Source organism: Halichoerus grypus, chromosome X (assembly GCF_964656455.1).
Source record: "Halichoerus grypus chromosome X, mHalGry1.hap1.1, whole genome shotgun sequence".
Lineage (NCBI taxonomy): Eukaryota > Metazoa > Chordata > Mammalia > Carnivora > Phocidae > Halichoerus > Halichoerus grypus.
Window position 1 is genome coordinate 21,581,658 of NC_135727.1, and position 20,997 is coordinate 21,602,654.

Consider the following 20,997-nt stretch of genomic DNA (forward strand, 5'->3'; position numbering starts at 1 on the left):
TTGTGTGAGAAGTGTATTTTTGAAAATATACAAAGGAGAAGGTTTAGAAGGTAGGTATTTTAAAATTTGTTGTGGAAGATAGTGCCAATTAAGTAATTACCCACAGCTTTTAATAGCACTGCTCAAGATTAGGAATTTTAATCAGCATATAATTAAATTTTATGGTATTCTACCACAAGGTAGGCAAGAGTATTGAGTGAAATTTTTTCTAATTAAAGCTTTAATTTTTCCATAAGTAAAATCTATGTCCCACATTATTAGATATACACTTGTGTATATGAGGGGAAGTAATTTTGACTGTTTTGAAAGTTAGAAAACTACATATAGCTTTTCAGGTAATGATAAAGGTGTGATTTTTTTTTTTAACCCAGTTTTCCTTTACTTGTTGCTTTGAAAATAAAATCAGATTTATAGTATATGTGACAGTTTGAAAGTGTGGGATTGAGAGAATTTTAGCATTTTTCTATCCTTGCCCATCCAGGATTACATTCAAAACATCCCACATAGACTATATATACATATGAGGTGCTTAAGTCAAGATGGCTATTATTTGGGTTAAGAATAACTGAACAGTATCTGATCAGTGCTTCAAAGTAGAACCCTGACATGGGTCAAATTCCATAATCTTCGTTTGGATTTTCTCAAATTAGAAATTTCAGTAAATGTTGGAAGACATACTCATGAACTATCGGAGTCATGTCTTTTTTTTTTTTTTTAAAGATTTTATTTATTTGACAGACACAGCAAGAGAGGGAACACAAGCAGGGGGAGTGGGAGAGGCAGGCCTCCCGCAGAGCAGGGAGCCCGATGTGGGGCTCAATCCCAGGACCCCGGTCTCATGACCTGAGCCAAAGGCAGATGCTCAACGACTGAGCCACCCCAGAGTCCTGTCTTTCTTATGTTTAAGACCACATTCTGTTGTTGATTTAGGACCTAAGTTTTCAGAAACTGGTTGACAAAAGCCATGATAAAATGGACATAATTTCTTTAGTTTTCACAAACATTTGTGTTTTGACTTGTACAAAGTCTGTGTTAAAAATGAAATACTCTTGGCTCTGGTACTAAGGTGTAGATTTGTGTTTTTATTATTTTATTTCTCCTTACAGGGAAGGAGGTATATTTTATATGCCTATTTATATTTACAAGTACAAGCTTATCTTTACTAAGGATGGCATTCATGAAATCACCCTCCAGATAATTTCAGTATTTTTAAGAAGCTGATTTATGCCAGTTTTCACTAAATTACAACTTTTTAAATATCAACGGTTAATAGTTGATAGCATTGAGAAACTGCTTCTACAAAATGTTTATGTAATATGGTTTAAAATACTTTTCTCTCCAGTTGGAGAAAATTAACATAAATCAAAAGTTTGAAACTGTACTGTTTTATTATTTAAATAGAAATGAACACATTGCATTATATAAAAAAGTTTAAATGTTCTGATTAGAATATGAAAACAATAAAAAGTGTCTTTTCAGGAACAGAAACCACAGTCTTCTTCTGAAAGTCTGGCTTATTTCCATTACATAAAGAAGTGTTTCTGAGAATTAATATTTACTTTCCTTGAATTTTTTGGTTTGTGGTTGATAATATTAGCATATTCTAGATTTTAAATCTTCTATTCAATGGTTATATGCTTTTTTATGCTTTAAATTAAAAAATAGGTGAAAAGGCTTAATGTTTCACCTTTTGGTGTTTATTTTAATTAATGTTATTTCTCTGGTTTTAAGAATTCAGATTTTTTTATTGGACCTCAGGTGCACAGAACTGGATTAATTATAAGCCCTGCTTCATGACATGCTCTCATCATTGGTCTATGTGTGGCCCATGTTCATTTATTTATTTAGTATTTAATTACTTTTTACTTTCTTCAAATGAAAATGTTGACCACTTTTAAGATATTGCTTTGTAATTTGATGGCTTATTTTTTTTTTTGAAATTCTAGAAAAATGTTTCTTCGTTTCAACTCAAACTTGCTGCTAAAGCTTCTAAATCTGAAAAGGAAATGGACCCAGAATATGAAGAGAAAATGGTAAATATATTCTTGGGTAGGATAGTGAATACTGTAGTTGATTTTTTTCGTATTGAAGTATAGTTGATACTTAATCTTAACATTAGTTTCACCGTAGTTGATTTTTACAGAGGAGATGTGAAAGACTGAAAAAATTCATGTGTGTGTATAATGAATACAGGATCATAGATTTTAGAATTGGAAAGTAATTTAATATATAATCAGTCATAATAGATTTTTTAAAAAGTATTTTTTTTATTTGAGAGACACAGAGAGAGCACAAGCCAGGGGGAGGGGCAGAGGCAGAGGGAGAAGGACAAGCAGACTTCCTGCTGACTGGGGAGCCTAATGCGGGGCTCGGGGCTCGAGGCTTGATCCCAGGACTCAGAGATCATGATCTGAGCCAAAGTCAGATGCCCAACCCACTGGGCTACCCAGGCAGCCTCATCATAATAGATTTTGTTGAATAAATGAATCTCTTTGTTTTCAGATGAGAAAATAAGGATCAGAGAAACTATATGGAATAGTTGGGAACAGAAGTCATATCTCTTCACTTTTGTTCAGTGCTCTTTATCCCATAATAAGATTTTTTTTTTTAAATCTCTCTCTTTTTTTTTTTTAAGATTTTATTTATTTATCTGAGAGAGAGAATGGGAGACAGAGAGCATGAGAGGGGGAGGGTCAGAGGGAGAAGCAGACTCCCCGCCGAGCAGGAAGCCCGATGCGGGACTCAATCCCGGGACTCCAGAATCATGACCTGAGCCGAAGGCAGTTGCTTAACCAACTGAGCCACCCAGGCGCCCCCCATAATAAGATTTTTAAAAAGATCTTATTTATTTGTGAGAGAGTGTAAGAGAGAGTATGAGGGGGTGGAGGAGGGAGAGGGCGAGGGAGAAGCAGACTCCCTGCTGAGCAGGGAGCCCAATCCGCCATCCGCCTCGATCCCAGGACCCTGGGCTGATGACCTGAGCCAAAGACAGACGCTTAAGTGACTGAGCCACACAGCTGCCCTTAAGATGTTTTTTTTTAAAGATTTATTTATTTATTTGACGGATGGGGGAGAGGGAGAAGGAGAGAATCTTCAAGCAGATTCCCTGCTGAGTCCAGAGCCCAGTGTGGGGCGCCATCCCAGGACCCTGAGATCATGACCTGAGCCGAAATCAAGAGTTGGACACTTAACTGATTGAGCCACCCAGGTGCCCCAGATTTTCTTTTTTTAAGATTTATCCATTTATTTGAGAGAGAGAACAAGGCGCACAAGCAAGCTGGGGGAGGGGTAAAGGGAGAGGAGGAGAGAGAATCCTCAAGCAGACTCCCCACTGAGTACAGAGCCCAGAGTCCAGACTCGGGGGCTGGATCTCAGGACCCCAAGATCACAACCCAAGCCAAAACCAAGAGTCAGATGTTCAACTGACTGAGCCACCCTGCCACCTCCATCATAAGATGTTTTATGCTAAAAATAAAAATATTGGCTGAAAGAAAGCAGGTCGCAAAGCCAGACTGATATTTTTTTCTTTCTCTCTTCTTGCTTTGAATATATTAATGAATGTTAACACATTGTAAAACATATAATATAATAACACATTTTCTGGAGGACATTTGCCTGGTACCTGGAAATATTACATATTTAAGCAGTATAATCTCAGTGATGCCCACCTACTGCTTTGCCATATATTTAATTTAATTTTTCATTTTTTAAAAATTTTTATTCACTAAATTCCATATTTTAGTTTTCATTTTAGTTGGAACTGAACTTTTTTGTTGAGGGGTTGTTTTTGCAGTAATATTATAAAAATGAGTAGAGATGAAGTATATTTTTTGGCTGCTCATAGTGATTTTACCAAAATCCATGCCTAAATGTCTAAGGTCACATCTAACGCAGACAGTTAATGTTTTAACAACTCTAAAAACAACATTCCAGTGAGGATAACATAAAATGGAAAAGTTTTGGCCTCCTTCCAATTTCTGGTCTGAATATATTTGTCTAATTCTTGTGTTTATGTTAATGAACTCTTGTACGTTTCTGGTGTTATTAATTATGCAACCTTCATTAGCAATCAAATATTCTCTACCCTGTGGTCAGAAAGTGATTGGGAATTAAAAAATAATTTTCATTTTTTTCTTTATCTAGAATGAGGTATACATCTTTTGGTCCTCTAAGATTTTTTAGTGAAGTTTTATTTCACTAATGTGGTATAAGTTTTATGCCCTTTTACAATTTATTGAGAAATTATAATACATACCAATTTTTAATAGTTAATATATATTAACTGTTTTACTTACGTGTGTGTATATATTTTTCCTCCAAATCCTGCTCACTTTGGAGACAAACTTTTTATATTATTAGCATAAAGTGCAATTTTCCAGGGGCACCTGGGTGGCTCAGTCAGTTAAGTATTTGACTTTGGCTCAGGACATGATCTCGGGGCCCTGGGATCAAGCCCCACATCGGGCTTTGTGCTTGGCGGGGAGTCTGCTTGTCCTTCTGCCCTTTTCCCCACTCTTGCACTCTCTTTCTCTCTCTCTCTCTCTCAAATAAATAAAATCTTTAAAAAAGTGCCATTTTCCAGATCATTGTAATTGAAGAGAGAAATATTTATTACATTATTGTACCACACACTCACAGTATTTTGAGACAGGATGACACTGTATTCTAAGATGTTAATAATTATTCCTAGATGCAACTTGAAAATTCTTAAGAGTTCAGTCTATGGTATATGTATATTATAGCTAATAATTTATATTTCTGTATTTAGGATATATTGTATATTATGATGCTTTATTTTGTTCACTAGGAAAAGAAAATCGTTATGTTTTGGAAAGAGGATTTGCTTTTTGGCCCTGACTCTTTAAGCAGGGTACTTTTTATTGGGGCATTTACTGCTTTTAAATCACTTGGCTTCTATTCAAACTATCTGAAAATGCCATTTTCAAATTCTGCTTACTAGCTGTGGGAACTTGGGCAAGTTAGTTACCCTCTCCGTGCTTTACTTTTATCATCTGTAAAATGGAGAGAATATTAGTACCCACCTCATAAGTTTACGAAGAGAATTAAATGAGTTAGTATGTTTAAAGTGCTTAGAACATAGTACAAAGTAGAAGGGCAATATAAGTCTTTGTTAAATAACCTTGAATAAGAAAGAAAATCATTACTTTTTCTTTTGTTTTGTACATTAGAAAGCAGACCGAGCAAAGAGATTTGAATTTTTATTAAAGCAGACAGAACTTTTTGCACATTTCATTCAACCTTCAGCACAGAAATCTCCAACATCTCCTCTGAACATGAAATTGGGACGTCCTCGAATAAAGAAAGATGACAAGCAGAGCTTAATTTCTGCTGGAGAGTACGTTGGCATCTCTCTCTACTTTATTCCCTCTCTTCCTCCTGTCCCCACCTCTCCCTCCTCTTATATTCTCATTCCCTCTTTACTTACTCAGTATAATTCTGTATTAAAAAAATAAGGTTATTGTCAGTGTAAGTAAGTTTTGGAGGCAACTATTTTTTCTCACTAGAAATCAATAAAAATGTACGCTGGTTCTACCAACTTCTAAGCAAGACCTTAGATAACCCATTTTTTTTTTCATGACAGACATTAGCAATGTGTAGTGACTTAATTGACAGCTTAGCATTTGGGTTGAATATAAAGGTATTTGTTTTCATTTCAGCTACCGCCACAGGCGCACAGAACAAGAAGAAGATGAAGAGCTACTCTCAGAGAGTCGGAAAACATCTAATGTGTGTGTTAGATTTGAGGTGTCACCTTCATGTAAGTATCTTATTATGTTGGTATTTTTTTTCCAATTTGGTTTTAGAAAAATTATACTTGATTATATTTTTTTAAAGGTTTTATTTATTTATTTGAGAGAAAGAGCGCGCATGAGAGAGCACGAGGAGGGGGACAGAGGGAGAAGCAGACTCCTCACTGAGCAGGGAGCCACACCTGGGGCTCGATCCCAGGACCCCAGGATCATGACCTGAGCCGAAGGCAGATGCTTAACCAACTGAGCCACCCAGGCACCCCTGTAGTTGATTGTATTAATGAAAGTATGAGATGTCTTGATTTCTTTTTCAGATGTGAAAGGAGGACCACTGAGAGATTATCAGATTCGAGGGCTGAACTGGTTGATCTCTTTGTATGAAAATGGAGTCAATGGTATCTTGGCAGATGAAATGGTAAGGAGTTGATAGCTAAAAACACAATCTCAGTTATCAATTTTTATGTAAATTTGAAATACCTGAGCTGTATTGTCCCTCTGAGGCCTGGAGGCTAATTGCTTTATTTAGTTATAATGTAAAAGGCATTTGTAAAGTCTAGAATTGTTTCTTTAAGTAATCTCTAGAACATATACTTTCACAGGCTACAAATTCTTAGTGCGATTTCCTCATATGGTTTAAAAAACCTCCTTGTACTTTTGTTTTTGTTTGCACTTTGGCTTCCAGGAAACTCAGAGCCGAAATGAATGCCAAAATGGAGACCCTGTGTAACATAATGGCCAGCCCATTGTGCCTTTATGCCTTTTTCTATTCTATACCTTCTAATCTTCCCTTGGCCCTTCTTTATTTCTATTTTACCATTAATTTATGTTCCATGTTTTCATTGTAGGCCACCTGAAACATATTTTCTTTGTAGGCGACCTGAAATCCTTTTGGTAATGAAGTGGGGGTATATAACCAAACAATAAATGATGAAACCATGAATGAATGCATGTAAGCACCTCAATGTGTGAGCATTCAGAAAGTGACTAGATGGAATAAAAAAAAAAGTAAAGAGCAATGTTGAGTCCTGATATAGCAGAGTACCAGGGGGGACCTGGGAAGTAAGCTAAGGAATGATGGGCATATAAATAAAATGACCAAAGAGAAGAAGTAAGACCATTTAAGATGCTAATTCAGCAGATCAGGGGAGTACATGAAGGCCTACATTGGTATTTTAAGACCAAATGAGTAAGATGGGATTTAAGAGAGGGCGGGGGGGGGGGGGAGTTCTAGATTTTTATGACCCAGTGATACTCATATCTCTGGAGCCATATTTACATGACTATTTTTGCTAAGTAACATGTAGTGTAGTAGTTGATCCCATAGATGCTGAGCAGCTGTTAGGTGTGTGGCAGGAGGTCCTTTAAATCAAGGGTCTGTAGGTCCTTATATTTAGTATTCTGGTTTGGAGACTACAATTAGCTCAAAGGGGGAGGAGCTTGGTTAATTGGATAACAGAAAGACCAGGATTATTTGCCCCAAGCTCCTCTTGGCTGCAACCTGTCTAAAGGATCTAAAGAGCCTTCATACTGAATTTATGCTGATACCAGATAACTTTTTGATTATTAAAAAAGGGAAAGATACTTTAATAAGGAGTATAGAAAATTTGGAAAAAATCAAGAAAAAAATTGAAAGTAAATTATAATTATGCTACCTAGAAATAATCAGTTGACATTTTGGCATATTTCATTTTAGTATTTTAACTCCAGATGTGTTTATTTTACATAGTTGCGATCATATTGTATGTATAATTTGGTATTCTGATTTCTTCATATTCATACATTTTTTTACATAATTCAAATATTTGTAAAAGTAATTGTTAATTACTCTATAACAATTAATCCTGGAGAGTTACCATAGTTCTATTCGTCTCCTCCCTTATTGCGGGTCATTTGGATTGATGTGTAGTATATAGTATATATTTCATATATTTAGTATGTATGGGTTGATATATATGTACATATGGTATGTAATAATACTGTTGTAAGAACCCTTGTAATTTAGTTTTCCTGCACCTTTCAAATTATTTCCATGGGATTCCTAAAAATGGAATTACTTGATTAAGGAATTTTAGATATTTTAAGGTTTTGATGCATCTCATTAAGTGAAATATTAGATGGGATAAACCCTATAAAAATAGTTTAAGCCTAGGTTTATAAACGCAAATATATACCTTGCATAGAGATAAAGCCAGAAACTCTTTTATTTTTTATTTTTATTTTTTTTAAAGATTTTATTTGTTTGACAGCATGGGAGAGCACAAGCAGGGAGAGCAGGAGAAGGAGAGGGAGAAGCAGGCCCCCTGCCCAGCAGGGAGCCTGATGTAGGGCTCGATCCCAGGACCCTGGGATTATGACCTGAGCTGAAGGCAGACGCTTAACCATCTGAGCCACCCAGGCGCCCCCAGAAACTCTTTTAAAAGACCACACAGCATAGAACATTATTCCCTTTCTCATCAGTTAGGTGGTGGGTTCGTGGTGTTCAATATGCTATTTTTTTTGAAGATTTTATTTATTTATTTGACAGATAGAGACATAGCAAGAGAGGGAACACAAGCAGGGGGAGCGGGAATGGGAGAAGCAGGCTTCCCGCCAAGCAGGGAGCCCGATGCGGGGCTCAATCCCAGGACCCTGGGACCATGACCTGAGCCGAAGGCAGACGCCCAATGACAGAGCCAACCAGGTGCCCCTCAATATGCTATTTTTTAAAAAGTTCACCAGACCAGGTGATCTCTAAGGCCCTTTCTGGCTGCAGAGTTCTTTTATGTTCTGTTCTTTTATGGTTCCATAGGTCTTCAAGGGTGTGAGATGCAAGTACAGAGAGCCACAAGTCCCTTGAGATGCATAGTCTGAATATTTCATGCTTGGGCTATAATAATGTTGGGGGCAATGGGAAAGAAGGACCAGTATCTAAGCAGGCTGATAAGGGAAATGAGTGCGAAACACATACACATGAAATCCCTAATTTTGCCTTTAGAAAAAATTATAAAGTAGACTGCTTGCTCCTTTAAGAGGAGCAACAAAGCAGCTTTCTACCTGCAAGTCCCTGGTTTCTTTTTGTGCACACAGTAAGTACAAATTGGAATGGTTATTCACTTAAAAAAACAAAGGTCTTTAAATTTTTCCTTATGTGACATAGTTGACAAATGTCTTTTGCAATGTTATTACTAACAAAATGTTTCATTAAATAAACACTTATGGATTTTTTTCTTTGTAATGGTAATGCAGGGTCTTGGTAAGACTTTACAAACGATTGCTTTGCTTGGTTACCTGAAACATTACCGAAACATTCCTGGACCTCACATGGTTTTAGTTCCAAAGTCTACTTTATACAACTGGATGAATGAATTTAAACGATGGGTCCCATCTCTACGTGTTATTTGTTTCGTCGGAGACAAGGATGCGAGAGTAAGTGAGAAATAGGTTTAAAGAGGCCATCAAGAATAACATCATTTCTGGGGTTAAGTTGCCTACTATTACCATAAAAGACATTGAAGTTGACCGCTACTAGTAAATAACTCTACGTTAAGGCTCTGTTTAAGTGCTTTTTATATATTAATTAATTCTCACAACACTCCTGTGAAGTAGATGTGTTACTTATTAATAACAGACAATCCATTACTATGCTTATCTGCATTTAATTTCAACTAGGTCATTAACCTCAGCGTTTTTGAGTTGCATTTTAAATATCTTTTTATAAAAAAAGTCCTTATTGACAGTGTATCTTATCAGTGACTCTATCAGTTGTGCTATTTGACTCCAAAACTGTGTAATTTTGCAAGACTTAATTTTTTATGTTTAATTTTTTTATTTTTGACTTTGACTTGGTATACATGCACCCATGTGTGTGCTTACACACATGAATGGAACCTTCTCTATTTGTATGGAGAGCATTGTGTTTTGTGTTTATGCATAGACCCAACTTTCAGTTTGGTCTTTGAATAGAAAAATATATATCTGCATACATTCTTAGATATTAGAAATTCTGGGCTCTTGCTTAAATTAGCCATTTGTCAATCTAGTAGGCTACAATTATTTAGGACTGTAGAATTAATCTAAAATAAATAAATTATGCAAAAATATCAAAATGAATAATCAGCTTAGAAAGCATATTATTAAACTTTGCCTTTATTTTGCCTCCAGAGGACATAGTTTAGAGTAAAGATTTATTCTATTTTACATATTTAGATAGGTTATCAAAAGATATTCTCAAAAGAATGGTAGCATAATGAATTATGTAATTTTATTCTTATCATTTTGCTTGAAGAAAAATTACTTAAATTTATTTAAATTTAACTTATAAATAATTTAAATATTGAAATACTGAGCTCATAAATTTAGAATTATGGGCTTGATTCTTCCCTATGCCTAATATTTCCCAGTGGCAAATTAGTCACTTAGAACTCTTTCTAATCACTGATGTTCTTTCTTTTTTAAAAAAGATTTTATTTATTTATTTATTAGAGAGAGAGAGAAAGAGCACGAGTGGGGGGGAGGGGCAGAGGGAGAGGGAGAAAGAGAAACAGACTTCCTGCTGAGCTGAAAGCTGGACACAGGGATTGATCCCAGGACCTGGAGATCACGACCTGAGCCAAAGGCAGACACTCTCAGGTGCCCCTCACTGCTGTTCTTTGATGTAATACCACTCCTTATAAAACTTTGCATTTCAAAAGTACTGATTTTTGGCTGAAATTATTTCTTGAAGGTCATAAGCAAAAGAGAAATATCTATGCTTGTGTTTCCAGGTATCTCAGTAAAACTGTCAGTGGTTTTCAACTATATTATATGGAATCCAAGGATTTAATGAAGTATTTCTTCGAGGTTTTTTTTAATAAAGATTTTTATTTATTCACTTGAGACACAGAGAGAGAGAGAGAGAGCATGAGCAGGGAGAGAGGCAGAGGGAGAGGGAGAAGCAGGCTCCCTGCTGAGCCAGGAGCCAGATGTGGGGCTCGATCCCAGAACCCTGGGATCATGACCTGAGCCGAAGGCAGATGCTTAACCATCTGAGCCACCCAGGCACCCCTAAAAGAAAAAGTGGATGTATTTAATTTGTGACTGTCCTATCTCTACCCCATGGGAGGTTGGGATTTTACTGGCAGCTTCAAAAATTTTTTAATCTTGAAAACCAGTCTTCAAAGTTAGTGTTTTTCATATTGCCACTCATTAATATTGGGAATTCATGTTGGTGGAGACAAGAATTTTTTAAAACACTGAGATACAAAAGAATGGAAAATGGCAGTGTTTCACTCATGGTGGGGATATGTACTGCTCCTTTTTTTAAGGATTGCAACCTAAACTATAATTTTACTGTGGTCCATGGGCAAAAGAGTTTGCAAACTGGTAATTATTAATAACATAAATAATGTACTATATTCAACATTTAGAGATTGATGTCAGTATGCATAGTGAAAATCCAGATTATTACTTATAGACAGATTTGAATCTTGGTACCACATGGGATAGATATATTGGGTCTTTATAGTTTCCTGGCCTTTTGTAAATATTTTATGAGGTTAATATGTTATTAAAAAATTTGATGTAGATTATAACGGGTATTTGATTGAGTTGGGAAATTCTTAGTAATACTATTGATCCAGTTTGATACTAATGTAGTCCTGAAGTATATAGAGGTGTGAATCCCAAGTAAGGTTTTTTAGTTTTTCTTTTTTTAAATAGGCTCCACACCCAGCATGGGACTTGATCTCACAACCTTGAGATCAAGAGTTGCATGCTCTACCAACTGAGCCAGTTAGGCACCCCACAAAACTTGGTTTTTGACCCCTTCCTTTTCCACTCCAGAGGCATCAAAGATCTTGGACATGGAAGCAGGAGATCTGGTGTTAGTTCTGGTGTTGCCATTGACTGTGTGATATTGAGTGACTCTTGAAGGGCCTTAATTTTGTCACCTATAAAGTGAGAGCTTTTGGATTATGTGATATTCAATGTTCTGTCACACAAATTTCAAAGTAGGGCTAATTTAAATTAAAAATATGCATATGTTTCATGAAACTGTAGGAGGAACCATTAAACTGAGTGTTTCACAAAATCAAAGAAAGATAAGCTGTTTGCAAGACCAAATGGGGTCTGGTACCCTGGTTCTCTTTATGTTGTTTCCAATTCCCTAATGTCTTAATTAGCTTTTTCAATATGACCACTTCCCAGAGTGCAACTGAGATCTCTACAAAGGCCTTTTTTCTGTTCTCTGCTTTAGTCCAGGGGATCCTTTTGTATATATAAGCACTCAGTAAATATTTGTTGAATGAGTCTATAGTGTGTTTGGTGCATAACTGAGTTTATGAAATAATGAGTTTGCAGTGAACACTTTGTTTATGTACTGTAATTTCAGATTTACAGTACTAATCAGAACCTTCTCAGTATAGATTTGGCTGCTCCCTGTTAACTTCTGTGGTTTTATTTTGACCTGTAACATCTGGAATTCAGTTCATACAAGTTAAAAATGCTCTCAGTCAGCTTGGCTACTAGTTGGCCACTGCCTGTGAAGATTTAACAACAGTTCTAAATAGTCTCACTGTTTTAAATAGTCTCCTGTACTAGATAGAGCAAGTCCCCTTTATAAAATCATATCCATAGCCTCAAAACATCAGGAAGTTCACAAAAGCATTAATGGGCTTTCATGACTCCTTAACAAAATATGTGACTCATTCCTGCTAGAAAGGGAAGGAACATATTAAGAGATCTCAAAAGGTTGAAATCATTATATTGAGTTCTTTTCATTTGTTAAAACTGTATTGGTAATAGTTAGTAATGCTTGGCTTTTGGTAAGAACATGGTTTTCAGAAGGCAGTTACTTCACCCATGTTTTTTTGGACCATCTGTCCTATGAAGAGAGTCTAGGAATGTAGTCATCTTCTGGTGGTAAGAACTACTCCAGTTCATTGGATATGCTGTACTCTTTTAAGGGAAGCCTTTGCTTCTCTTTTGTTGATGAATATATTAGCATGTCATCCAGATAATTGCCCACAAATGTGTCTTTGGGCCTTCGTTTTCCTATCTTTAAAATGGATGAGACTAAATGATTCCCAGGTCTCTCTCTTATAATTATTAATATTCTCTTGATGTTTTAATTCTGTGACCATCTTGTCAGTGTATTCTAATATGAGGAACTTTATTTTGCATTAGGCTGCTTTTATTCGTGATGAAATGATGCCAGGAGAATGGGACGTTTGTGTTACTTCTTATGAGATGGTAATTAAAGAAAAATCCGTATTTAAAAAGTTTCATTGGCGATACCTAGTCATTGATGAGGCTCATAGAATAAAGAATGAAAAATCTAAGGTAAGCCAGTTTTCAATATCATTGTTAAAGTTTTCTTTTAACTACCGTGTCTGTTTGTTTACTTCTGTGTATTCAAAATTAAAAAGGGCTGGAAGATTGTGATTTTATTCACAGAATGTGAATGAAAATCAGTTTTAAAAATGGTTTTAAAGTTTAAATTATTGAATATGAGACAAATGAAAATTGAGCACAGTTTTTAATATAAGGAAAATTAGGTGTTCGTTTGCTATACTTGTTGCAGCCTAACTCTGTTATGCTACAGTATTTTAATATTTTGGTAATATTTGGTGTACGAAAGTCATTTGCATTGATTTGCCTTTTATTGAGGAGCCTACCAGCTTATGTGTATTCATAAGGATTAGAAAAAAATCATTTCTTGGAATTATCTGATTTGTGTGAATTAGAGTGTGGTGTTAATTTTGAAAAATATCAATATTTCTTGCCATTCAACTCCATCAACAGTAGGAAAAGCATCAGTTATTATGATGAACCTCTCTTTGGATCACTGGGCTACTTTGGGAGAAACAGGGACAGAACTGGAGGAAAACTACCAGGTGGATCATACTAATTTCAAATTGAAACTAATACCCAATAAAAAAGGATGCATGTTAGAGAATAATTATTTAAGAGTGTTATAAAAATGTGCATTTTTATTGATAAGGTTACTGTTCTTTTATGCTTTTGTGCTTTAATTTTTATAGTTTTATGTTTATTTTTTTTAAAGATTTTATTTATTTATTTGAGAGAGAGAGACACAGCGAGAGAGGGAACACAAGCAGAGGGAGTGGGAGAGGGAGAAACAGGCTTCCTGCCGAGCAGGGAGCCCGATGCGGGCCTCGATCCCAGGACCCTGGGATCATGACCTGAGCCGAAGGCAGACGCTTAATGACTGAGCCACCCAGGAGCCCCTATAGCTTTATATTTAGAAAGTTAATATAAGATAAGAAAAATGGGTGCAACTCTGGTGCTTAGAAATTGTCACCAGGCCTAGTTAGAACTTGGCTAGGTATGTAGATGAACATGATTGGCAGGGAGAAGGAGATATTATTGTGTAAAGTGACTAGCCTGGATTCCATGGAGTTTTGACTGTTTCTGTGGACCCAAAATGGAGAAAATAAATTTTTTGAAGTGAGGGAGGGGTCTGAGGTATGACTATGATTTGCATTCTTGCAAGTGTAGAAATGCCTAGGATATTTTGTTCAGTTGTGATTCATTGTGGCAATGTCACCTGAACTAGGATATTTTCCTAGTTCAGAAAAATAATTTTCAAGTTTTATTTTATTCAAAACATGGTTGGATAAAGAACTGAATTTTGAGAATTCTAATAAATAAAGCGAAGTTAACATAATTATTATTTTTCTAGCTTTCTGAGATTGTTCGTGAGTTCAAGTCAACCAACCGCTTGCTCCTAACTGGAACACCTTTGCAGAATAACCTGCATGAACTCTGGGCATTACTCAACTTTTTGTTGCCTGATGTCTTTAATTCTGCAGATGTAAGTTTAAGTCATATGTTTTAAATATGATTTTCTTATGTTCACAGACATCTGTTTTCAAAGCATAGAATGTAGATTGAAATTTATAGTTCTTTTTCATTTGTAATTCTTTATCTGTGTGTTTTGGTTTTCTCAGAAAAAAAAAGCTCTTAAGCACAAATTTTTGAAATGGGGATATTTAGAGAAATAATATGTCTTTTCTTTGAGAGTATTCTGCCTGTTAAACTTTGCCTATATTGCATTGCTGTCACGACTTCTGATATGAAATAGGCTGAGTTCATAATAGTAAATTCAAAATTTTCTTTTAATTAAATTAGAAGGGCTTTCTACATACTAGTTTGGCAGGTGGAGTCTTTAAAATGGTCTTTGATTATTGTAGTCATTAACATTTGGTGAGCACTAAAGAGCTGATAATTAATGTGTGATTAGAAAAACAGCATATTTTGTAAATGTGTGATTTACATTGTTTTTATCATTAACACAAGGTTATGCTAGTGCAGCAAACTGAATTGAATGATTTAAGGATTTTGGAGCTTGATTTTTCTCATTCCTGATATTAATTGATAATAAAAAGTACCAAGTTCAGCTATCCATTGGTTTGTATACCTTATCTTGCTTTGGTTTATTTTTATTGTTTGTTTAAAATTTTTGTTATCATTATGTGCCTTCCATTTTATATTCTTATTCCTACTCTAACTCTTAACTGGATATAATGCTACTATGATATAGGGAAGCCTAATAAAAGACTTTTAAAGAAACAGTGCTGGTGGAGTTCAAATTTTAACTCCTCCAGTATTTTAGCTATTTTTGAGAAGTAAATAATATTGACCATCACAGTGAACGTATTTTTGAAAGTGGTTTTAAAATGAACTACTGTTGTGTCATTGTATGAGAATTTATACAATATTGAGTTTATTTAAAAAAAACCAAACCAACCCCCTGTGTGCTTACTGCAAAATTTTCACCCCTCCACAGGACTTTGACTCTTGGTTTGACACTAAAAATTGTCTTGGTGATCAAAAACTTGTGGAAAGACTTCACGCAGTAAGTAATAGACAAGCAAATTTAGTAATTAAATATATATACCAACCCAGAAAACAAATTGCCATAGAATCTGTTTGAACTTGTGGGTTTACCTCCTGGCTCAGTCTCACTGCTTCTCCCTTCCAGTCTTTCTGACAGCCTCTTTGGGAAATGAACTCTACTCTATTTTCAGCCTGTCTAGGGAATAGCTTTTTTGCTTCAGCTCTCCCGCATGGATAATGTGGTCCTCTCCAGTAGAGGCTGTTCATACTCGCATTCCCCATAGGTCCTTAAGATGGCATCAGTATTTTTCTAGTTCCCCAGTGCCACTTGTAAGCCACTAGTTCTCCACCATCATGTACAGAACTCTTCCTTTAAGGTGAAGTTATCTTGCAGGTCCACCTTCCACTCATTCTTTTCTCTGTCATCCACTCATCTCCAGGTGACTCCCTCACATTCATTAAATACCAGTTTTCCATTCTTTGATAACAACTTCTTATATCCTTTTTTAGCTCTTTCATTCATGTTACTCCTTCTGTACTTATTCTGTTACCTTACAGAGACCTCCAGTCCTTGGACCCCTGCTTTTTCTCATCCATCACCTCATTTCTGTTGTTACTTTTCTCTCTCTCTTTTTTTAAAAAAGACCTTATTTTTAAGTAATCTCTACACCCAACATGGGGCTCAAACTCACAACCCCAAGATCAAGAGTTGCAGGCTCCACTGACTGAGCCAGTCAGGTGCCCCTGTTGTTACTTTTTTCTCTACCAAACAATGAGCCCATTTTCTATCACTTGAACCACCCTTTTGCCAATACTCCCAAACTTTCTTTCTTTTCTTGTCTATCTGCCATTTCTGCCCTGGAAGCCCGATGCTGGACTACTGTAACTGTCTCTGTCTTCTGGGTTTGAATTCTGCTTCTCCCACTTACTAGCAGAGTGCCTTGTTCTGTACTGGAGCTGTTCAACACTGACAAAGAAGGTTATACAATTGTACAGATTGGAGCAACTCCAGTTTCATGTTCTATAACGTAAGCTGGGGTTTGATGATGTCAGCAATCCTTCAACATGGCCTTCTATAGCATTCTTTCCCATTTCCAATAACAGCTGCTTCAGGCCTTCCTCAGTCTCCCCGAGACTTCTATCCCAGATACTCTCTGCCCCCTTCCTTTCTCCGTAAGTAGCATCATTATTTTCTCAAAGAGAAAAGAGAAGTTATTAGGTAGGAACTCCTTTAAAGATATCCAGCTTCCAAGGATATCTGCGTCTGTGTTATCTTCTTTCTGAAGGGAGAGGTGTTTTCTTTGGTCATTGGCTAAGACTTTGGACATGAACCCTGGATCTCATCTCTTCCTGTTTCCTTATGGGACCTCTCCCCTATTGACTGATTTTTCTAGCTCTCACTCTATATTGACTCTTTGTCCTAACATGTAAACATGCTCAAGTATCTCCCTTATTAAAATCCAAACCCACACCCATATGCACCCACCCTCACGCATATACAAAATAGTACTCTCTTATCATTGTGTGTCTCTAGCTGTGATTCTGGTCTCTTCTCTTGATAGCTAAGCTTCTTGAAAAAGTGGTTTATTTTCTCCATCTCCACTAACTAATCTCCTGTTTACTCTTGACTCATTGACCACTGGCTTCTATCCGTTCTACGCAACTGAAACTTATCTTGGAAGGTCTTCAGTCATTTTCCAGTTGCTGAATTCAGGGTATACTTTTTGCTTAGTATTTTGGCTTCTCTGTACTGCTTAGCACTTCTAACCACTCCTGCATGAAACCCTTTCCTACCTGGTTTCTGGGGTACAGAATGGATTGTCTCTTGGATTTTCTCTTACCTTTTTGGCCACTCCTATCAGTCCCCTTTATGGGTTTTCTTTCTCAGTCTGTCCCTGAAAGTTTAGTGTTTTGTAGGGCTTTGTCTTTGACTTTCTTTTTTATGTGCTCTCCCTGGGGATCCACTCCCATGGTTATAGCTACCACCTATCTACTTATAACTCCCAAATTTATCTTTCCATTATTTCATGCCTAGTTTCTGCATATCCCACTGTCTTCTGAGTCTTTCTGTCTAAATGTCTCACAGGCAGTTTAAACTCTTAAAGAATCTCTCAGACAATTTTAAGAGGCTCAAACCAGAGATCAGAAGTTGTCTTTCACTCTTTTCTTTTCCTTACCCCCCATAGATCTCTAATAGTAAAAGCTTCTATTTACTAATGTCTACTGTGATTAAGCTCTACACAAGTACTATCATAAATTTTCACGGCAGCTTTGGAAATAGGTATCATTATTCTCATTTTAAAATGCTTGTCATATACATATACTATAACTTTTTGATGAATGGATGAGGAAACAGGCTCAGAAAAGTTAAGGAACTTGTCCAGGCTCTCACAACAGCTAATCAGGGACTGAGCTGATTTTAGAATCAGCTTGATCTGGGTTTGAATTTGGCTTCTACCACTTACTAGCAGAATGACTTTGGTTGAGTTAATACAATTGAAAGGCACCCGGGTGGCTCAGTCGGTTGGGTGTCTGGTTCTTGGTTTTAGCTCAGGTCATGATCTCAGGGTTGTGAGATTGAGCCCCATGTTGGACTCCATACTGAGCGCAGAGTCTGCTTGAGATTCTCTGCCTCTTCCTCTCCCTCTGCCCCTCCCCCTGCTCGAGCTCTCTCTTTCTCTCTCTAAAATAAATAAATATTTTTATTTATTTTTTTTAAATTTTTTTAAACATTTTTTTTAAAGATTTTATTTATTTATTTGACACAGAGAGAGAGCGAGCGAGAGCAGGAACACAAGCAGTGGGAGTGGGAGAAGGAGAAGCAGGCTTCCCGCTGAGCAGGGAGCCCGATGCGGGGCTTGATCCCAGGACCCTGGGATCATGACCTGAGCCGAAGGCAGACGCTTAACAACTGAGCCACCCAGGCGCCCCTAAAATACATACATACATACATACATACATACATACATAAATAAAAAAATAAAATAAAACCTTTTTTAAAAAAGAAAATTAAAATAATCACATTTCCCTTAAAGATTTATTGTAAGGATTTAGTACTCTGGGTTGTAAAGTTCATGGTGCACTGTCTGGCACATTGCACGTACTCTATAGATGATGGTAGCACATTACTTTCCTGTGATGGAATCTGTCTGGCAGGTATATACTGATTATTTCATCTTTTTTCTCTATTCATCCATATCTTCCTTAACATTGAACTATTTTCTCTTCATTCATATATTTAACTATTTTGAAATGGCCTGCATTTTTATCTCACTTGTAGAGACTCTCTGATTCATACTCTGACTTCAGATTTCCTCTAAGGTTAAAAAATCTTGTTGTTTCACTTAGTGTAATACCTTCTAGGTCCATTCATGTTGTCACAAATGGCAGGATCTCATCCCTTTTTATGCCTGAGTAACATTCCATCGTGTGTGTGTGTGTATATTATATTTACATACATACATGCATGTGTATGTATTCATATATGTATACAGACACACATATATGTAGACCACATCTTCATCTATTCATCTATCGGTGGACACTTAGGTGTTGCTTCTGTATCTTGGTTATTGTAAATAATGCTGCAATAAACATAGGGGTACATATAGCTTTTCAAATTAGTGTTTTCATTTTCTGTGGGTAAATACCCAGTAGTGGAGTTATTGGATCATATGGCATTTCTATTTTTGTTTTTTTGACGAACCTCCATACTGTTTTCCACAGCGGCTGTACCAATTTATATACCCTCAAACAGTATGTATGAAGGTTCCTTTTTCTCCACATCCTTGCCAGCTCTTGATATTTCTTATTTTTTTGATACTAGCCATTCTGACAGATATAAGGTGATAACCTCATTGCAGTTTTGATTTGCATTTCCTTGATGATGAGTGATGATGAGCATCTTTTCTTAGTGTGTCCGTTGGTCATCTGTAGGTCTTTTTTGGAAAAACGTCTGTTGCCATCAAAATTATTCCTATACAGAATAAAAAAACAAATGTTGTATGACAGCAGCTTTTTATTTTTTTAAAAAAGATTCATTCATGCTTACTCAATAGTCAATAATCTTGTCTTTTTAATGTATTTTGTGCTATCAAATTATGAATATCTAATTTAGGTCCCCTGTTCTGATTTTTTAATGGGCCATTGGTTCTTTTCTATTGAGAAAATTGGCAACTGGCATTGGTAGTGTTTTTCAGGTTATGCTTTGGGAAGTAAATTTCACATTAGGGTGTTGTCAATGAAATATATGGTTTATAATATTAAATATCTTATAAACTTATAAAAACTATCACTTTTTAGGTTTTAAAACCATTTTTGTTACGTCGTATAAAAACTGATGTAGAGAAGAGCCTGCCTCCTAAAAAGGAAATAAAGATTTACTTGGGACTGAGTAAAATGCAACGAGAATGGTGAGCTATTTTATTTCCATTGGCATTTATTTATGTGTAAGGATTTATTAAAATTTAGCTTTGTAGTGGTTCAATTATGCCCTTATTTTTTTTCAGTTGTGCCTTTAGATCAAAATTTACGTTTTATGTTTAAAGGGCAAGTTAAGTAGTTCAAATATTTTAATAGAAAATTGGTGAATATTTTATTTAGCCTTTGGGAGAGAGCATGAGCTGGCCGGTTAGCTCAGTTGGTTAGAGCGTAGTGCTGATAGCCTTTGGGAGAGAGCATGGGCCTTGATTTTATAGACCTGTATTTTTTTAAAATATTTTTTAAAATCTAAATTCAACTAATTAACGTATAATATATTACTGGTTTCAGAGGTAGAGGTCAGTGATTCATCAGTCTTATGTAATACCCAGTGCTCATTATATCACATGAACTCATTAATTATAGAACTGTATTTGAATCCCATGCTTTGTCCCTTAGTAGCTATTTAGCTTGGGTAAATCATATAACCTCAGTTTCCCTTCTATAAAATGGGGATAATAATACTTAGCTGATGAGTCAGTGTCAGGGTTAAAGAGACTACTGTCACTTGCACATTTGTTTGGTATTCTTTTTCCATCAGTGAAAATAGTAATAACCATAATAATAAGTAATAATAAGATGGATGAGAATAGCAATTATAGATATTATAAAAATAGAAGCTGAATTGGTTTGATAAATATAGGCAAAGCAGGAAATTGACAAGAGAAGTCACAAGGAATCATAAATTAGACATGCTTATGTAATAATGCTGCTAAAAGAAGCAAAATGTTATGGGGCACCTGGTCGACTCAGTTGGTTAGGTGTCTGACTCTTGATCTCAGCTCAGGTCTTGATCTTGGGGTCATGAGTTCAAGCCCTGTGTTGGGCATGGAGCCTACTTAAAAAAAGAGAAGCAAAATGTTGCTAATATATGTTATAAGTGATCTAATTTTATTTGTAATGATTTCTGTACTACTGAAACCAGTATAGG

At 36.0% G+C, this 20,997-nt stretch overlaps 1 protein-coding gene across 6 annotated transcripts in view; it reads left to right on the top strand.

Annotated features, from left to right (window-relative positions):
• Positions 1–20,997, top strand: part of SMARCA1 (SNF2 related chromatin remodeling ATPase 1) — a 69,287-nt gene that overhangs the window by 3,302 nt on the left and 44,988 nt on the right. For all 6 annotated transcript variants that reach the window (XM_078065360.1, XM_078065359.1, XM_078065361.1 and 3 more), the window contains exons 2-10: positions 1,947–2,033; positions 5,190–5,356; positions 5,679–5,779; positions 6,086–6,186; positions 8,997–9,176; positions 12,912–13,067; positions 14,431–14,562; positions 15,538–15,606; positions 19,890–19,999. In XM_078065360.1, the coding sequence (XP_077921486.1) occupies positions 1,947–2,033; positions 5,190–5,356; positions 5,679–5,779; positions 6,086–6,186; positions 8,997–9,176; positions 12,912–13,067; positions 14,431–14,562; positions 15,538–15,606; positions 19,890–19,999 (1,103 nt within the window). The remainder of the gene's footprint in view (positions 1–1,946; positions 2,034–5,189; positions 5,357–5,678; positions 5,780–6,085; positions 6,187–8,996; positions 9,177–12,911; positions 13,068–14,430; positions 14,563–15,537; positions 15,607–19,889; positions 20,000–20,997) is intronic.